This window comes from Passer montanus, unplaced genomic scaffold (assembly GCF_014805655.1).
Source record: "Passer montanus isolate IOZ18808 unplaced genomic scaffold, ASM1480565v1 scaffold124, whole genome shotgun sequence".
NCBI lineage: Eukaryota > Metazoa > Chordata > Aves > Passeriformes > Passeridae > Passer > Passer montanus.
Window position 1 is genome coordinate 1,027,325 of NW_024359167.1, and position 21,219 is coordinate 1,048,543.

Below are 21,219 nucleotides of genomic sequence, written 5' to 3' on the forward strand. Positions count from 1 at the left end.
GAAACAACTTGTAAAATGACTTCACTTTACATCTTTCTATTTCCAACATCTGAGAGTATTGGATCACAAACTAATAATTCTGCTTTCCATGCTGTTGGTAAATCTCATGATCTAAGAAAATTAGCATGGACATTTTGTATATTTTTCCTTAAAAAACATTAAAATTATTAACTGGTTAGATATTAAGCAGAAAAAGCATGCCTGCTAAACCACAACTTTCTTTCTCTCCTCATGTGTTTCCCTGTGGCTTGGCTGCCCTGCAAGCAGAAATCATTTCTGCTAATTTATCAAAGTAATGTTTGGCTGCAAGATGGCACAGTGACAGGGCACTGTTGGCACTGCTGGCAATGAAATCCCCAAATTCCTGAAGTGTGTCAGAACAACACAGGGTACAAGGATTGGAAGTTGGGAGCTCAGCTCACACCCAGACCCACATTTCCCACTCATGTGTGCCATGGATTCCTAATAAGTTTGGTTTTGAAATCAAGTACTGTTGAGATATAGGGACACAAGACAGATGATGGATTTTGGACCTGGTTAGCATAAGAGATTTGATAACAGGATGCCTTGGCAAGAGCAAAGAGAACTTTGAGAATTAAAAGAAGATTCAATCAGACTGGTTTATCAGAAAAAGAAAATTTAATTAAACTCTGCAAGCAAGAGATGTTGTAATATGCATAAGTTTGTGTATGTGATTTTAACCTAATCATTATAGTAAACATTACTAGTCTTCCTAAAACATAAAAGTATATAAACATTGGTAGCCCACAATAAATTCAGGTTCTGATAACCAAATCAGTCTTCCTCATCTCTCTTCATCACTGACAAGTACCACTGGAAAGATATTAGACAACAAAAAAGGGCAAATAATAAACTGGGGGATAAAATATGCTTATGTACATGGCTATAGTACTATGAAACTGAGCTTCAAATGCTCTGCACCATAATGCTGTATCCTTCAAAGCAGAGATTTGGGGAAAAGCAAACATGGCATCAGGCAGTTGTCCCTGTGCAGGAGTGAGCAGCCCTGGTCACCAGGCTCTGCAGACAGATATTGCTCCAGTGCTGGCTCCAGTGTGTGCACAGTTGGGTTCTGCTGCACACTGAGTGCAGAACAGAGAGGGATCCAGGACTTGTGTTCCAGTTCAGGACACGACACAGGGTGCCAGCCCCACCTTCCCCACCTGCTCCTTTCCCTCAGTACTCTTGTGTCACATGCATTGTCTAAAATACAGTGCTAATATGAATAATAAATTACGCTGTCGTGTGTGATCCTGTCAGCAGCTCCAAATTAATTAAGAATTCTCCTTGATTAAAATCTCTGACCCGTATTGCCTGGCAGGGCAGCTCTCCTGACTCAGGTGCATAAAGCAGCCACCAGGGCTCTGTGGACCTGAACAATGCAGGTTCTTGTTGAGAGCTGGGTGTGAGTAAACTCATCCATATGTATCCAACAGCACTACTTTCATGCAACATTACCCCTGTGCTTAATCATTTATGGCTCTGAAACATAATAGCACTCAGAATTAAGAACGTCTGGGTTGAGCCTTCAATTTACTTCTACAATAGCAAAGCTTTAATTTTTTCTGTCCTAATAGAGCTAATTAAAAGGCTTAGGTCTGGGCTTTTTAAACCATTTTTTACCGTTTACCCTGCATACTCTGTACATATGTACTGATCTATCACTTCAGAATATCTATTGCCATTTTCACTGGGAAAAAAAATTTCTGTTGTTAAAACTAAAAGAAATGGAGCTTGCACAAAAATTAAGCTTTCTTTCCAAAATTCTCTAACTTGAACACCCAGTACATTTTATTTTACTGATTACATAACGTTTCCACTGCACAGCCTGTCAAAATCAATTATAAACCCAACAGAACACTCAAACACTTACTGGTTTCAGTGGCTACAATAGTGATGTTGTGCCATGTGCTGGTTTCTCTGTCCAGGGGTGTTGCCAGAGTTATTTTCCCATCCTCTGCATTGATGTTGAACTGTCTCTCAAGGTCAGTGTGGCGATCAATGGAAAACCTGCAAAACAGACATCCCTGTAATCTACTTAATGAAGTTGGTGTAATCCATACAGTCACAGAGACAATTTAGGGAGCCCTCTGAGAGCTGCAGTTTTATAGCCAAATGGATTGAGAAGCTCAATAGCATAATAATTTAGTAGACAAAATGACAAACTGAGGCTAAAAAAACTTAATAATTATTGCCCAAGGAGTAATTAGCTGTATACCCAGTGTGAAGGTCGTAAAGTGCCCTCAGGTTCACTGGGTAGCATCTCTGAAAAACGGTGCTGATCAAGAGTTAATTACACAATCCATCACATTTATTGGACAGCTTCTATGGTATTTCACAGTAACTGATGATAATTTCAACAGTAATGCATTAAGTCGCAAAAGTGGTGGGCTTTGTGGTTATTTTAAAAAAGGGCTGAATAATATTATTTTACCAATAAATTTCAAATTAACGAAGCATGAACAATTCACCAAGAACATTATTTGCTTATGGTTCTAGCAGCTCCATGGGCAGAGCACAGTGAATCACCATTTTTTCCTGTAAAACAATGCAAATGCTGGAGGCTTGATTCTTTTCTGGGTTGACATCACTGATTTTTAGCCAAACAAGTTCCATCTGACAGGCAGTCAGAGTTTGCAAATGTGAATGTCCAGGTAAATTCTGCAGCCCAAGCAGGGAGCCAGAGCTGCAGTGGATTGCTCCAACGGTGCATTAAGCAGGATGATGATTTAAAGCTCAGGTCCAGATCTCCAGAAAGCTTTTATGTTTGTCCATTTGCACAGAGTTATTTTATTAATGAATTGTTCGTGAAAAGAAACTAAATGACAAAATTGAGCCTTCAGTTTCTTGACAGGAAAAGTGGGGAAAGAGGGAGTTGAGTGATAAACTATTGATATGGTTTAACAGCAATTGACTTCAAGGGGTTTTGCTGAATCCTGATTGTGGATTTATACAAAAGCCTTTTAAGCCTTTGTGTCTGTGTATTACAGAAGCTACCAGCATGCACTGGCAGTTTTTACATCTGTTCTGCATTACAGCAAGACACAATAGTTAGGAGAGTTGGGATAAGGTATCACACTCAATTACCTTACGGAGTGGCCAGAAAAGTGACTCCAGACTGTCACTTTCTCATCACTTTTCTACCTTTTTCAAGCACATTGTTAAAATAGCCCAATAAAAGTAAAAGAACGTATTTTACTACAGTGAGAATGGCATAGTTATCTGAAAATCAGCTATTCCATTCTGGTTTGTGCTTTAGCAGAAGCAATTTCCACAAAATATTCTGATTTGGAGGTCCCTTTATACACTGCAATAAATATATTCCAATGAACTCAAACTCATTCCAGCCTAACACAATCGATTTTAATAGACACAGCATTAGCATCTGATTTCAAAGCTCAGGATTATTGTGTTCATCTTTTTTTTTATTTATTTCAGTATCAGATATTTTCATATTCAGAATGAAAGTTACATTGCAATTAGATTATTTGTGCAATGCATTCTGAAAGATACAGCTCACGTTCAAAAAGAGCTCTAAGTAATGAAAACTTATCAAAATCTCAAAGTTTAAGTGTTTAAATACTGCATTGCCAGAGTTCAAGGCTAACCTGGTCACACTGGTAAGGTACTTCACAAGTACTGGATTTAAGAGGGAAAATCCAAGCTTAACTATAAAATGGGATTTGTTAGATATTTACTTGTTTTATTTGAAAGAAGAACTAGTTCTACTCATTGAAAAATTACTAGTTCAGTAAGAAGAGTACCACAAAAATATGAAGTCAAATTCCAAATATCTGTGCCTCGAGCTGGGCACATGCATGTGTATTTGGACACTGAAGTAAACTGATTTTCTCATGAGCTCCACATACTCACTTCTCAATGGTTTAATGGGAGCTGCACTAAACTCAGCATTTCTGAAAATCAGGTCACTTGTGTGGAAGAATAAAGCTGCAGGTACTTAACTTCAGGCAATCATTTTTGAAAATGGATCTCAACTGTATTTTGATGTCTCCCAAGTTCCAATTAAAGTATTAGAAGTAAAATTCTGGTACTAGTGAAGTTAGTAAAAAATACCTTACAGCCTTTCACAGGTTTAAGATTTCACTCAAGAAAATACAAGAAAAGACAGCAATCAGCTCTTTGTAAGAAGTCATCACTTAAAACTGTCTTTTCATTTTCAAGTTTTATGCAATGATGCTGAAAGCACTCTGCTGATACCAAACATATAAGAAATTTTCCCAGTCCACAAACAAAATAAAATGTGAAATGCTCATATGGTATTCAGTGTTTAGTTGACCTGGGCTTGACATAAATTCCACTGAGGAAAGACAGTTTTTCTCTAAGGATCAATCCTTCCTTAAACTTCCACTCACGGCCTTCCTGCCATGAATGTTTTGAAGTTATAAAAGAGGGAGTGACACATTCATGAGTTTATTATACCACATCTCATCTCATCCCAGCAGTATTTACTCACAAGACAAACCCAGCAATTCAAGAGGAAACATTTTTAACATAAGTTGTGTGTCTTTGCAAGACAACAAAGAGGTAAAACCCTCTCCTGATTTTAATGTGATAAATATTTGTTACAAAATCAAAAAATAAAATCTGCAGTGTCATAAACCTGGAAAAACTAACGATACATTTGCAGTTTCCTTTTCATGATAATGGTGTTGTAACTCTTTTTAATGGGAATGCATTGTCAGATCCATAAAACATACATAAAACATATATTTCTCTAAAAATGAGAAAATAATATCTTGGGAAATAATATCTTTTGAAATTGCCATAAAGCCAGCACAGGTTATTGGGAAGTTTGGGTTAGTTTATGAGTCTGCTATGGCAATTATAGGAACAGCCCCACAGTGGTTTAACAGAAGTCTGGAAAGGATTCTCAGTCCTGCTCTTGCACTGTTGCTGTTATGACTTATTTGATCTACTCCTTATTTGCACTAATGTAAATAGGAACAAAAACCTTTTTTTTTTGCTGCTCCTGCTGAGATTTGAACCCCAGCACTTACCCAGGAGTGGTAAATCTCCATTTTTATTAATGCCAGGCAGATTGGACAGGGTACTTAGTGACAGATAAACAACTGCACCATTGGGGAGGCACAAAATATTGGATCTGGGTTTTTAAGGCCTGCTGTGAATTAAGAAAATGATCAACTGCTGCCAAAGATGAAATCTCTGCCAAAAGGAATGGGGAAAACCAGCTCCAGTGAATCTTATCTCTGCACAGAAAAAGCCACTGAAGGGCAGTAATTTATAGGAGGGCACTTGCAGTATAGGAAGAACATTATTGCTCATGTGTTTTGCTGTGTGCCTGGATCATGCTTTATCCAACATAACTCACTGCAGATGAAGAGAGCATCCTTATAAAGTAACAGCAGGAGCATGGAGTGGGCACCACAACAAACTGCAATTATTTGCAATTATTACCCAACTCTGTAAAGCCTTTTCACCATCAGCCTTAAAAAATAGGAAACCCTTAAGCAGCATGCAGCTAAGGACCAAAAAGAGCTTGTGTTGATTATTTTAAAGCTGATGGATTAGAAAAAGATATCATAGAATCACAGAATATCCTAACCTGCAAGGATAATCGAATTCCAGCACCTGGCTCTGCACAGGACAGCCCCAAAAATCCATCTATACACCTGCTTGTAAACCTATGAGAGGCTTTGCGCCTTTAGATCAAGTGAGAGAAAGTTCAGACAATGCTTTATATTTTCTAAGCAAGCATTAAGAGCAAACTACTGGTGAATTAGTTAGGAATTAGGATAAAGAATTTTTTTTTCCTTAAAAAAAAAAATAAGAAAGAAAGAATAGTCTGGGTTAGAAAGGATCCTAAAGATCATCTTGTTCCAAACTCTGCCTTGGGCAGGGACATCTTCCCCTAAGACCACAAGCTTCTTTCCAGGCTGTGTTTGATAACAACTTTTCTAAATTCTTTAACATTTTATCCTTTGACTCAATTATCAGACTCTTCCCATGTTCAGAGATATCCAAGTTCGATTTCATTTGTGGCACTGCAATCCTCTGAATGTGTGGAGCCTTTGTGTATCAGACTAATGCAAAGCAGACTGCTATTGGGAGCACAGAAGGTGATTCATATTTTGTTTGTGCTGCCTGGGTTTTTATAACAAATGTACACAGTAGCTCTGTCTAAGCTAAATATTGATAGAACAGATATCTATTGAAAAAATGTAATTTCCTTGAAGTACAATTCATTGTTGCCTGCTAAAATTCTGTTCTGAAGGAAAAAAAAAAAGGGATTTTAAAAAGGCCAGGCAACACTAACATTAAAACAGTCCATCAGTTTTAGAACAGCTTGTTGTAATTTTTCAGATTTTTAACTAAAGTTTGATATTTTTGGTATCATAGAAAATATGCATAAAATCTGCATCATATACATGATAAAGTAACAGAAGAAACACCTGAAATGTACATTCCAACCAATAAAACCAGTGCTTGAATATGTTTCGGTTAGAACCTGCCAGCTTTCTAGTTTGTTCCAAACTGGAGAGAAAGGAATTGTATTTCTGCTCCTTACTTATCTCCAACTACTATTTTCCCTCTTTTAGTAGCAGAATTACTAACTTGAAATTTTTCCTGTCCCTAAAATATTTTTTTATGCCAAAAATCAAAAAAAAAAAAAAAATAAGAAGAATTTGAGCTTTCTAGAACTCCCCCAGATAAATCCAAATTAATCAGGTAAGCAAGCAAGAGCAAAAAAGTTGCACAGAAAATTGGGCTCTGTATATTTCTTAATTGGTTATGAAGCCAATATTTTAGAAAACATAAAATCTTAAGTACTGAATCTATTATTTAAAGAAAATATATAAATCATACTAATAAATTACCCTTTTAAAAAATGTAATGAATTTTGGCCAGTTCTGTTTCATGTATGCTAAGTGTTTTTATATGACCTGATGAGCAATAACATTCTAATTCAGTTTCCAAACACAAAGTATTTTTCTTTTTAGAAGTTTGAAGGTCTCTTGATTTATAAAATGATGAAAAAGTAGAAAGTAGATGTCTTTTACTCAGATCCATGTTTTGGGCTTGGACAGAATAAAAAGGCTAAGTTTTAGAACATGGGTAGATTTGTAAAAGGTCTGAATTATTAAGAGTTTGAGGCAAGTGAGAAAAAAATTCCAGGGAAGCAGAACAAGAGTGGAAAAGCAGCCAAGGTAAGAGTGAAGCAGGGCTGGAGGCTCAGGCTGGGGTGAGGAACAGAGGGGATGGGGCAGAGGGAGAGGAGCCAGGAGCAAGGCAAGAGCAAAGCAGAGCAGGGCAGAGAGAAGGAGCTGAGCTTCCACTGAGAGAGAGATCACTGTGGAGCTGGAACACAGGGAAGAGACTTGCTGTCACCATGGCTGGTCTCATTCCTCACAGATTTTTTTTGTCTTTTTCACAGTGGGCAGCAGCAAAAAAATAAGGGATGGAGCCACTGCTTCAACTGTGACAGATTGAACCCTGCTGTTCTATGGTACTTTTGTTTAGGAATCGATGATGATTTTATGACACAGCTGATGCTGTGTTTATCTGCTTTTGAAAACCTGATTTAGAAATGAGAGTCATAGAGGATGTCCTCAGTAGGAAGGGACCCACAAGGATTATTGAGTGTTGGCATCTGAAATGCAGGGAATTCTCAGAACTTTGGACCTGTAAGCCAAAGCTTAGAATTAAATACAGGATTTGATCTGAGACCTTGGAAAAGGCTTCCAAACTTAGGTGACAGAAGCGAGAATGTGGATTTATAGTTTAGACCAGAGACATGTTAAGCTAAGTAAAGTTTAGAGTTTTAGACTTTAAGATACAGAAAAAATAAAAGTAGCTACAAAGGTAAACAAGGAGTTTAGAATGCAGTACTGTAGGTTTGTGTATTATAGCATGACTGGCTTAGAAAGCCTAAAATCTAGCATGGGTCCATAAGATGAAATATTTAAGGATTGGGTCAAAAATATAAATATCCTTGTTGGCAGTGTTTTATTGGTCAATAACTCCTTAAAAGGTCTTGTATCTAAAGGTCTTGTGACCTTCTGAACCATGTGGTGAAGATGTGAGCTGAACTCACCCTTCCTGCCTATCTAGAAGATAACAAAAATAAATCACTTTATTTAGAAAACTCAGAGGTCCCACCTCTAACTCATTCAAAACTCCTTCAAAAAACCCCATAATTGAGTCTGACTCCTGTCCCTGCAGACCCCCCAGCAATCCCCCTGTGCATCCCTGTCCAAACACTCCTGGAGCTCTGGCAGCCTTGGGGCTGTGCCCATTCCCTGGGAGCCTGGGCAGTGCCAGCACCTCTGGGGAAGCAGAACCTTTCCCTGATCTCCAGCTATTCTCTGGGTGCTGTCCCTGGCCTAGGGAGCAGAGATCAGAGCTGTCCCTCAGGAGGAAGTTGTGTTAAACTCAAACATACTCTCCAACATCCTCACACACAAGACCCAAAGCATCCAAACATGTTGGTAATTCTGAATTTCTAATTCTGAAGATACTATGCTATGATATGCATCATGCAGGACCTCTGTATAAAGGTTTAAAGTCCAGCTCTGCAACAAACCTGATGGAAGTGACAATGATTAGAAAATGATAGTGATAGAAAATGATGGATTATAACAGCTAACATCATCCTCCTGATGCTGCTGACTACTTGCCTGGCTTAAATTCCCTGAGGCAGCAATGCACAGTGATGATTACTATTAAATAGACTCTCTCCACACATACTTTTGCTATGAATTCCACGTTTTGGTGTTGGTTTTCCTAATGCTTTTAGCAGGCAGTACTACACAGAGCAGAATGTGCTTTGGAGCACTCACCACACCATGGAATCACTACCAAGAGGGAGGGGAACATGTACTCATCAAATTAGATAAAACTCACTGATCTGATCCAACTGGAATAAAAGATTTTGTTCAAATTAGATCAAAAGAGGAAAATATTATAAACTGAAGATGCAGAAGTCATATGGGCATAATCATCTCTGACTTTCTATCTTTAAACCAGGAATGGGTTTAGACAAAGGAATACAAAATATGTTTTGACAACCTTACAACTGCACAGCACAAACTCAGTATTGTTAGTGCAGACACTACTGGATTATTTAAATTCACTGCAGAGATACACTCGGATGATTCAACCCCATCCAACCTCATTTTTCATAAGAACCACTCACATTTCTTATTTTCACTGCATTCCTCTGTTTCGTAAGACTACTCCTATGGCAAGGAGCATTTTGGGGACTTTGAAAATGATCTGAACTGATAAATCTAACATCATAAACTAAATCCTATCCCGGCATTTTCACAGAAACAGAACAGCATGAAAACAGCCACAGAGTGAGTGGAGAAATACACTTGGGATCAGCCAGCAGCATTCCCAAAGAACCCCTTAAAGCAGCCCTACCTTATAGGGCTGGAAGACACGTCAGGGTCATGGGCTGTCACCTGCCCCAGCACAGAGTTGAGAGCAGCATTTTCATGCACTTCCAGAAGGTAAGTGGGTGAGGAGAAGACCGGGGGCTCATCAGCATCCTCCACCACGATCTTCACGGTTGCTGTGTCCTTGAAGGGGCCCCCGCTGAGGAAGCGAGGGTCGATGTGAATGTTGGCCGCCTCCACCTTCAGGGTGTAGGACTTTTTGGTCTCAAAGTCCAGTGGCTGTTGAGAAGGACAAAGGTAAATGTCATTCACTGATGGCCACAGAGAGCAAGTCGTTGTAATGCTGATGGATTGGAGTTATGTGCATTTTTAAGCACATGGAATGAGTTTTAATGCAGTCACTTCCCTCTCCCAGAAGCCCAACCTCCAGATTTTCTAGGCACATCAAGATATCTGTTTATTTACCAGCCTCAGAGAAAACAGCGCTGTTTCCTTGTTTTTCACAAGAAATTTACTGAAATATTCCCTCCCATGAATTATACCATTACAATTACATATCAGACAAATACTACAAATTTGTTTGGGATGACACGAGTTGCATACTAATAATTCACTTCATCAGTGCTTTACTGGCTGGAGATAAGAAAATAAATTCAACTGGTTCCACAAAGAATAAATATTTTATTACTTCCAGAACAATGTGAGAAATGCAAAGAACTAGAAATTATTTTTTGTTGGACAGGAGAGGTAAAATGTAGAGCTAATCATATGAGAAGGTATTTCAATATTCTTGCACTGCAAGTATCTCTGTATTTCAGTTTATAGGAGTAAATTAGGTAGACGTCTCTCAGGAATTTCTTAAAAGTGTAGCAATTTCTACTTCTGTATCTTTTATCTTTTTTTTTTTTTTTCCGCAGACAGAATCACAAACCAAATTACTTTATTCTATCAATATGTCTGCCATGTTACCACTGTTTTTACTATTTTACAGTCCTATATTAACTCATAAAAGATGAAAACTCAGTGGATTTAAGGGACTGAAATACCAAATAAACCCCAAATCTGTGACACTTTTGAGTGGTAGACTTTTTCATTATGGGAGATTCAAGTTTGTGTCTTGAAGCACATCAGTATATTCACTTCATAATTCTCTTGTGTCTCACAACGATTCAAATTTCAAAGATGCAAATTGCCAAGCATTGGAAAGATATTAAGATTTGCATTATAATGTCTCAGGGATAAAAAGAAGAGGACATAGACACTCTGAATCTGTAATGCAAATACCAGCAAGAGCACAAACAGGAATCTTCAGGAAGTCTGTCAAAGCCTTCAATATGTATATCTCCAAATTCTGTGGATTTTTTTTCAGGTATGAATCAAGCTCTAATGGGATTTGCTCTTTCTCACAAATTCTAGTAAACACAAGAAAATCTTGCTTCTTTTGCAGCTCTTAAATTAGTACCCTTTTGAAATTATGAATGGGGATTTATAAATCAGCATATTCACAATTTGCCAATCATGGCTCCTGTAGCACTTTTTCAATTGCTTTTCATATGCTTTACAGAAATGACAGCACCCCAATACATTCAGTCATGCCTAATCAGAGTATCATATTGAAAATTTACTCAGCATTGTCTAAAGCCCATGATTTTATGCTGAAGAAAATCTGTTGGTGAGCAGTACCCTCCATACATCATCTACTGGAGTAGAACCAAAATTATTATTGCTGTCAAAATGAAAATATGAAACAACATTATGGTTGAGATTCAGTTATGAAATAAAGCCAAGGGAACTGGGGCAAAAGGCTAATTGCCTCAGCTTACAGGAGAGGCCACAGCATACAATAAATAACAGTAAGGAGAGCTGGGATGTATATCATAATTTTCTCTTTAGAAAAACAAATGTAAATTTAGATAAATATACATCAGTTTATTATAAAGCTACAGTGCTGACCTACTCACTGAGAAAGAGAAAACACAAAGTTTTGACAGGCAGTCTGCCTGACCTCTTTAATGACAGGTACAAGTGGAATATTAATTACCTGTGCTCATTGGATGCACCTTTTCTGACTGGAGTATCATGGTTTGGGTTTTGTTTACTTTTGTTTTTTATAAATAAAGATTAATTTAGAGTAATCTGTGCTATGCAGTTGAAACCCTCTGCCACTGCTATAAATTATATTAATTCCCTATTTTCAGAACACAATATGAGGAACAGCTTTTTGTCCTTCCCCAGAAAATAGTGACAATTAAATCTGCAATTAATGTTTCCCTGGCTTTACTAGAGGAGTTTTCTTTTATGCTGCCTCTCCTCATATTTCTGTAGATAATTGGGTGGTGTTTTTGTTGTGTACATGCAAATACCTCACCTTGCACATTTCAAGACTATAAAAGCATTGAAAAGGCAACATGGTTTTCTTGAGGGCCCAAATTTGACACTTCTCATGTGCAACTACCAATCTCCTTAACAAAATTCACTGAAATCCCTGTTCATTGAGTGAAGACAGTAAAACATGAGAAAAAGGTAAAAGGCTAAGCTCTCACTTATCAGGTAATTTAATTAATGCACTGTGATTTATTTTTCTCTGAACAGCTACACAAGAAATCAAATAATTGAGAGAAGTTGTTTGATGAATACTCAGACAAGACTTGACAGAAGTTTAAACCACCACCAAAGTGGAATTTAATCTACTCTTCTCCTTTGGATCCAAGGAAGCAAAACCTGCATCATCTGACCACATGGGAGCCTGGATAAGATTAACATTTCCAGCACCCATGGATGTCTCCCCAGTGGTCAATCTTCTCTATGAAAATCCAGAGGAACATGGCCAGTAGACCCCTTTTCATCACTCCACTGGCTGGACACCTCATCCACAGATGAAAGAATCCCTGGAAATCCAGCATCTTCTCACAGAGCCGAGTCTGGCTGGGCAGTTGCATGTACAATAAACATTTATGTTTTTAACAGAGATATGATTTACCTTTCTCACTCTAATAATGCCGTCCTGAGTTTGGGCATCCGTAGTGATCTCAAACACATCCATTCCATCTCCTTCAATAATATCATAGGATGATTTAGCATTTTCTCCAATATCCAGGTCATTTGCTTTCACCCTTCCTATTGGTTCACCAAGAGCAACATCTTCCATTACTGAGAAGTGATAGAGACCTTACAAATAAGAGGAAAAGACTAAACATTACAGCTGCTCCCGATGTCCCCTGTGTGCCCTTCAATGTTTACATGTCCCCAGTGCCAACTCTTGAGATGATCCAAGCCCCATTTACACAAGTTATTGACTGACAGCAGCACAGTGTGGTCCTCACACAAGAATATTCACTTCACTGTAGGTGAGCATCCTTTCCATTCCAGCAGTCTCCTGCTTCTGCCTTGCAGGGATGTTTTGTGTTGGCAAACACAAATATTGAGCTCCTTTCAACACTGCAGAACTTTCCTTTTTATACAGATATCTTATTGACAAGGAGTTACAATTCAGCCAAGAAACTCTGGCTTTTACTCCACACAAAAAACTGGTCTAATTCTTTAAAAATCTTTTGTGTAAATACTAACACAACTTCAAATACTTTCTACATATCTTAAAATATTTACTACTTTTAAAAATGTAATTTGATTTTGTTTGTTTAAACCCTTCCACCTCTCTTCTGTGGTAAGAAATTAATCAGGAAACATTCAAGGAAACTCCAATTATTTTTCCTTTACTGGAAACAATAACTTTTCATAGCAATCATTACTGCGTTTACTATTTGTTGCAGAGTTACTCTAAAATATGTTTGAAATTTCTATTCAAATTGTCAACATTTTATTTTTTGTCACACCTGCTTCAAACCTTTTAAGCTAAAAAGCATCAAACATCTATTTAGATATATTATTTTCGGCAGAAATTTTTTAAAGGCAAAACCCAAAATACTTATTTTCTTTTGTATCTCCCTGCTCTTAACAGTACTCTAAAAACCCAGAAGATAAATATTTTATGCCCAAAATTCCTTCTAGAGTCCTTATATTTCTACCTCTTTATAATTGATTCTTATTGAAGTTAAGAATACATGAGCTAATCAAACAAAATGCTGCTCAGGAGTTAAAATAGGCAAAAAGAATTCAAGGATAATAGAAGAGACTATTAAAAAATGTTTTGACACAGGACTCTGGCCTTGTTCTTCTCTGTCCTCCCTGTTGTTCCAAGATAATCTGTTAAGTGCAGGTAACAATTTTCCAAAAATAATGTTCTGGAGTTGTTGCTTCACCTGTTGTAGGTGATTGTAGTAGCAACAGTTGAAAATCTGAGGAAATCACAAATACATGTATTAGCTACACAATGAAGTCCCAAAGTGACTTGTTTTTAATGTTCCTAGGCTAAATTATTAGAGATAATTTGGTGATCATCGAGATTGCTCAGAATATCCATAATGGCTCAAAAACAATGAGCAGCCAAAGCAATGAAGTGCCTTGGGAGATTAAATTATGCATTCATCATTTACTCTGCTGTCCACACTTTGTGGTTTAAATCTCCAGACACAGCTGATTGCGTTGTTAAGTTGAAATTTTGCTCTCAGATTTATTAAAATAGTTTACAAAATATTAAGAAAAAATTAAAAATTAGGATGCAGCTTACTCTTTTACACAAATTCCTCTCCAGAATTATGAATTGTGTCATAGTGCTGCACTGACCAAAATATCCACTCTGGGCATCTTTGAAAACCCTGGGTTTCCACAGCAGCACACAGTTCCCCTCATTACAATTCTCTGCTAAACTGCCAGGTTAAAAACTTCAGTGACTTATAAAACGCCTCTAAAATTATTTCAGAGAGATCACAGAAGTAGTGAAAGTTCATCTTTTTCATTTCTAAAACCCAGGAGGCTAACGCTCTGAAATCAAACCATAAATATACATTTCTGTCCTGCCTGGAAACAATAACCTGATATAACACCCTGTTTCCTGAGCTCATTACCATTTATTGTGCAAGCAGCATGTATTACATCTTATGAATTTCGATTTCATTCTGGTTGGGCTTATTGTAAGTTTGATCCTTTCTTATTTTCCTTTCCAGGCAAATGCAAACTGTGCTTCAACAGAGTTAAAAAAAAAAAAAAAAAAAAAAAAAAAAAAAGCCAGACTGCCTCAGCTCTTGTCCAAGGGCAGAGTTGTGGCTAATCTGTGGTGCTGGGCAGCCAGCTCAGGATGCTGCCTTTCAAAAGGCAGAATTTGTAATAACACCCAGCTCTAATGTTACTGTGGCTCATCATTAAAGCAATAAATACAGAACACCCAGTGATAAAACAGGCAGCGCTTTTTTTTCCTAAAGAATTTGCATAATGGTCAGTGGTTATTCCTAGGGGAAACTCAAATCCTGCAAGGGTTGTAACAGCTTCAGAGGCAGCACCTTCCTCATTGCTGCAGGAAAACTCATCCAGGAGCAAATGTATTCCAGGGATAAGGATGCAGCCTTGCTGGTGCCCCAGTCAGTGTGCCACTGTACCCAAAAGCACTGGGAAAGGGCAGTTTCAGCCCCACATGCTGTGCTCCTGGGCTGCCCCCAGTTTGGACCAGTGTGCTGCTGATTTCCAGGTCACACTTTTGCCATACTGGCAGCCAAAGGCTTCCTGGGGCAGTGCTGTACAATATAAAAGCCAGGCAGGCTGGCAAAGGCAGGTCTGTGCTCCTGAGTTGTACAATGCAGGTATAAAAGAGACATCCCTCTGCAGGCTGGTGATAGAGTTCAGCTGTAGACATTGCATTGTTAGGGAAATTCTTGGAAAACACTAGCACAGGGAAAGGCAATGCAACAGGACATAAAGTAAAAAATCTATGCATTTCCTGCTTTATGAGAGAAAACCTTTTATTGTGCAGAGTGCTTATCTGTTAAAAACCACTAAGATGAGGTAATAAAATAGATATTTTGAAAGTAAGCTTTTGCCTCTGCTTATTTGTATTAGATTTCTCTCTCTCTCTCTCCATCACTACATACAGTTTCTACAGGCTACAGAAGCAAATTTATCATTTGCTGAGCAGTAGGACAAACCCATTTTACTCTATGTCTCAGAACAAGGCAAAAGTGGAGTTGAAGTCATCCATAGATGAAAAAAAATTAACTTTATGCTGGGTCCCTGAGCACCTTGTTAGAAAAACATACTTCTAGGAAAACAAAAATGATGCAAAATCTAGATGCAGCCTCAAAAACCATTTAACTTTAATTTTCCAGAACAAGCTGGATAAAATGCTATGTTTCTAATAGTGTATTAGGTTGCACCCGCTCCAAATAAAATCAATCCAGTCATTATGCTTTTCTTCCTCTTTTTTTCTTTTTTGTCTTCATCTTGGAAATAGACTACAAAGCTTGCAGAGAATCTCAGCAGGATGCCAAATCATTTTAACCTAGCTCAGCAAGATACCCATTGGAACCACAGTAGAAAATATGGATTTTGAATTAAAGATCAACAATTATCTAGATTCAGACTTATCTTCTTTGTTTTCTTCAGTATTGCCTAATTAGTCAAGGCTTTTATTCCTTTTATCTGTTATATGTGTCTTTTACTGGTGGTGTCACTTGTCTGCATGAGATGGAAGCAACAAAGCATACAGAAACAACTGCACTGAGAGGAAATAAATATGTTTTCTGCAGTGTCCAGGCCCTTTTGGGTGGATGTAAGAGGGGTAACAAGGAAGGCAGAGATCTGTACACTGTTGTGGACATAACTCCCTCCTTCCTAAGCTCTTAATCAGGCAGAGAACAATTAACCTTTCTCTAGTCACAACTACATCTTTTAAATTACATTAAAAACCCAGGCAATATCAAAAAACCCTTGATTAAAAAAAACCCAAAATAACAATAATAGCTTCTTATATAGGAGCACACACACATGGCACTTACTCTGTGCAAACTTGGGAGGATTGTCATTCACATCACTGAGGGTAATTGTCACTGTTGTGGTTCCAGAGAGTCCACCCATATGTCCTCCCATGTCCTTTGCTTGGATGACCACAAAATATTCTTCTTTGGCTTCTCTGTCCATGTTGGGAAGAGCTGTTTTAATTATAGCTACAATAATGGGCGGGAGGAAACAATCAGGTACAGACACAAATTCAGTTTGCAGCTGTTTTTATGGATATATGCAAATATTGGTATACAAAAAATGTTAAAGGTCCAGTTAGCTTGCCTCATAACACAAAGGATGAAAAATTATTTGAGATTTTGAAAAAAATTGTATTAGAGGTCACTTACCTTGATTTAATTAGAAGTGCACTGAAACTGTGGTTCAAAACCCAAGAATTAATCATAGCTGTGATACATATTTCTTTTTCGTTTTATTCCTGACAAACTTCTTGGTGTCTGCCCTACCTCCCACAGAAATCCATCTTTTCCCCACGGAATTCCCAAACAGAAGTCAACCACATAGAAAGCTGACTTTGTGAACACTGTTAATCAGATCTGTTCAGATTCTTTAAAATAATTTAAACCCAAACCCATTATTTCACCTGCTCCTGTGCATATTGCAGGCCACAGTTGTACTCTTAAGTCTGAAACTGAGTGCCTAAACTTGAACAGGAGAAAGACAGACTCCACTCACTGCTCAAGGGGGTCACCTGTGGAACAGGAAGCTGCCATCGCCTACTTTACCAGGTTAGAAGCTTTTAAACCTAGGTAAGTTCAATGATCTGCTGTATACCAAAATATAAAATGTCAGTGGGCTGAAGGAAATATCAGCAATGGAGAGTTTGGTTAATTCTGGGGCCAGATCCACTGTAAACTCCTATACATTTTGCAGACATGTAGTAGAAGAAATAATTATTTTTTCTTTCCAAAATCTTTCCACCTGTAATGTGCTAATACATTCACAATATGTATTGAAAGTGTAATACTAAATGTTTAAAGATAAATTTAAATAGTGCTCATTGCAGTTCAGTAAAGTCCACCATAATCATAAGATCATAAGGGACTAAAGAAGCCCCACTAAACCTAGGGAAAACAATTCCAAATGTTTAATTGGAATATGGCGCTTTTTTAATCCATTTTTTAAAATTCCATTTTAAAATAGTGTTTTCTTGCAGACACAGACAGTAACACAACAAATCTTTTAGTTTTGTTTTCTTTGTTGGGGTTGGAATAGCTGTGGAGACTTCATCCATCTCTTACTCTTTTGTCTGGCACAGGCTGTACCAGCCAAGCTTTTTAGAAATGACACTCTGGCTGAAATGCTGAGATCACCTATTCATATAGAATAAAGAAATTGTCTTTTTGCATTAATAGATATGCCTTTTAGTAAATTCTAAAATTTACAAATTATAAAGAAAATGCTAACATTTATTAAATATCCCTTTATTTGTAACAATCTAATGCTAAGAATCTGATCAGACCTTCTTTTCATGGCTGAGGACCACACTAAGAGCAAGGGGGTGTAAGACATTTATAATAAAGCAATACACTTCCTCCATAAACCACCAAATATAACATGAGAGCAGGCTTGGAACCTACACCCTTGTAAGTTTTTTTCCATGCAATATTTTTGGTTGTTGCCTCACATATTTTATAATTCTGCAGGAAAATGAAATGTCTGCAGCAGCCAAGGCAGAGAAATCTTTTATTCCCAAGGAACTCAGAGTCACAGGAGGGCTGGGTTTGGAAGGGACCTCTGGAGATCAGCAGGTCCAGCCCCTCTGCCAAGGAAGGGTCACCTGCAGCAGGTGGCACAGGAACATGAGAGAGGGACAGGAAAACTCTCAATTAGTGAGTTTTTATTCCAGCACAGGTAATAAAAACCCACAGTAAGAGGGGTTTGGAGCTTCAAGGCCAGTGGCCCAGCAGGTAAAAGTGCCTCAGGAGGGAGCCCACATTATTCTGCCACACACTGAAGAAAATGCTTGTGTTAAGTTTTCTGAGTGAAAGCAGGGGAACAATAAACCCCATTTATCAGATTTGATAGGTGCAAAATACAGTCAGTGAAAGAGTAGGGTCATTTCCTCCATGGCAGCCTGGATAAGGAAAGTAAATGATGCTTAATTCTAAAAGCATCTGACAGTTGTGGCTGGTTTGGACTGACTGGGTTACTACTGACGAATAATAATGATGCATTCTGCAAATAAGTCTATTGTTATAAGTGAAATGACTCATAAAATGCATTCTAATGCAAACTTGGCTATCAGAATTTGGTTCACATTCATTTTTTTCACTAATATAGCAGATCCAAATATCAATGAACCCTTATTTCAATAGGGCTTACATTAAGTGTACTGTACTTTATCTCCATTATTTTTTTAGGCAGAGTTTCTATGTTTGTTTGGGTTTTTTAACCTAATTTACATAGTTAGCTCTAGCTTACAGATGAGTTGTATGAGATGCCATATTTTGTATTCTGCAGTTTCCACTGAGAAAAGTCAATTATTTCACTAAATTGATGGTTTTTCCCAGACAGGTATTTTAATTTGTCTCTTGATGCATTGAACAGTTTAGCCACTGCCTATGGTTTGAAATATATCAAGCAAACTGAATACCTTCAGAAGTGCCAAAATAGAAATTTAAATTTTGGCTTTTAAGACATAAAAATGTTGGGGTTCTTTTTTTCTGTATAAAGGTACTAACATAAGCTGTTGTTTCAACAGTTTTATACATATCCACTGTCAGAGACCATAAACCACCTGCCAGAAGCTGAGTCAAAGTCAAGTTTCCATTTCAAATAAAATGGAATAAAATAGCAATAAAAGGCTAAAAAGAAGTTTACTATTTAAATTACTATAAGAGGAACTGCAGATTTTTAAGAACCAAATCTATCCAAATTACACAGGCTGATTGTTGCCACTATATTCAGAATCTATGGAATTGTGGTCAGCAACAGGCAAGTGTTGATACCTTTTAGGAGGCAAATTTATAAACACCCAAAAGCTCCATCCTCATCTATCATGATCAAGAAAAATACAGGCTAGGGGAGTTCTGCATGGAGAATCTCAAGGATATTTATTTGTTCTTTTGCTTTATTCACCAGTCCTCAGGCCAAGCTTGCAGGAAGCACTGGAACCATCTGTTTATTTTTAGAACACAATCCAGGCTCACCAAATACCAACACACACCCAGCACACAGAACATTAACTCACTGAGCATTCAACCTGCTCTGCTTCAGTTCAACCCAGAAACAAATGGAGAATAAAATCATAATCACTTTCAGCATGCGGTGATGGATGAGAAGGAGATGTGCCAAACAGGAGTAGTTCAAAAGCAAGAGAATTACCATAAACTAATGTAAGGCAGGTAGATGCCTGCTGAAAGATTGTATTCAGAACAGTTATCAATGCCTTACTGTCAAGTGGAGAGATGGATGACGTGGTTCATGGGGTTTGTTCTGCTTCTAGAATCATTCAATATTTCCTGAAAGCCAGAAGGCAGGGAGAACTTATCAAGCCTTTCAGATGACACAAAGTTGGGAGCCATTGCAAATACAGGAAGAACAGGATTAGCGTTCAAAACAATTTTCACAATTTGGAGAGTCTAAAATAGCAGGATGCAACTCAATTTGGCAAGCAAAAAGCATTTTGTGTGAGGGAAACAATTAACTTCCCAATTACAATAGAGCAGATGACTCACAAGACAGAAGAGAATGTGGAGTCAAAATGAACTGAATGTGAGACAACAGCAACTTGCTGATAAAAGTGCTCAAGCGTTTCCTGGTATATTAGTTAGTATGTTATGTGCAAGAAGTGTGGAATAATCTTTCCAGTGCACTCACACAGGTAAGGCTGCAGCTGGAACAGTGGGTCCAATTTTGAAAAATATTGATTTATATAGTCAGGGAAGTATAAGGAGAGCTTCTACAGCCAAATATGTAAAAATTACTGGGAAATACTCTCCTTTTCCACTGGGGGTAAGAGAAGAAGTATTGGACCTAAAATATAACCCCAAAATGGGTTTCAGCTGCCCCAAGAGAGATTTCAGTGGAACATTAGGGGAGCACCCACAGAGGCTGCCTGTAGAACTTGCTGCATTCCCATTCTTGCAAGTTTTTAAGAATGTGTCAGTCAACCATCTGCCAAGAATGGGAAGGGAAAATCTGATCCTTTTTGGGGCCAATGGCACTCACTGCATTCTCACTCGAGGTTCCTTCCCTCCATAATGTCCAAGTCAAGGCTTTGTCTCCTTGTAGCCTGAAATAATTCCCAAACCCTGCTGCCATGAAAACATTCACAGACGTGGCACAACCACTGAACATGCACGCCCCAGAATTTCCCTACAGATCCTCTCCCTCAGGCTGGAAAGATCAGGAAACAGCTTGGAAGGTAAAGAAGTCAAGAAGCAAACTATTCCTTCCAAGGATGAAACCTCCAAATATTGAAGTGCCTTTTTTTTTTTTTTTTTTTGGCTGATTTGCTTTTCCTGAACAGTCCCACTGCAAATAAAGCAGCTGCAGAAGGGGATTTACTTTTGCAGTGGTCCTGACTGCACACACTGAGCAATTTGCACAATCTGCCTCACAACTTGAATCAGTTAAAATGCACCCTGGGGACTACATTCAAAAACCCATTTGGAAGAATATCCACTGTGTCACTGAAAAAGTCCAGGGGAAAGGAGGCAAAGTGGCAGAGGCTGCAGCTCATGAAAAGAAAGAAGCAAAAAAAGCAACAGTAAGAAGGACCTGGCTTTCACTTTTGTCTCCGTTTTTTTTTAAAGATCTCTTTATGATAATGCTATAAAACTATACATAATAATAATTGAGCACATGGAACAAAACCAAGCAAGCACTATGCAAAATTGGAACCTGGCCCTGAAAAGCCTTTCTCAAGCATCCCATTCATCTCACACATGCTTTGTGGAAGACTTCC

General features: G+C 38.0%; 1 protein-coding gene across 5 annotated transcripts in view; it reads right to left on the minus strand.

Moving 5' to 3' along the window:
- CDH8 (cadherin 8) overlaps positions 1–21,219 on the minus strand; it is a 154,312-nt gene that overhangs the window by 49,834 nt on the left and 83,259 nt on the right. For all 5 annotated transcript variants that reach the window (XR_005626453.1, XM_039698415.1, XM_039698414.1 and 2 more), the window contains 4 exons: positions 16,286–16,453; positions 12,382–12,569; positions 9,427–9,680; positions 1,895–2,031 (listed from right to left, as the gene is read on the minus strand). Coding sequence is in view for 4 of the 5 variants with exons in the window: in XM_039698415.1 (XP_039554349.1) it covers positions 1,895–2,031; positions 9,427–9,680; positions 12,382–12,569; positions 16,286–16,453 (747 nt within the window). In the remaining variant the exon portion in view is untranslated. The remainder of the gene's footprint in view (positions 1–1,894; positions 2,032–9,426; positions 9,681–12,381; positions 12,570–16,285; positions 16,454–21,219) is intronic.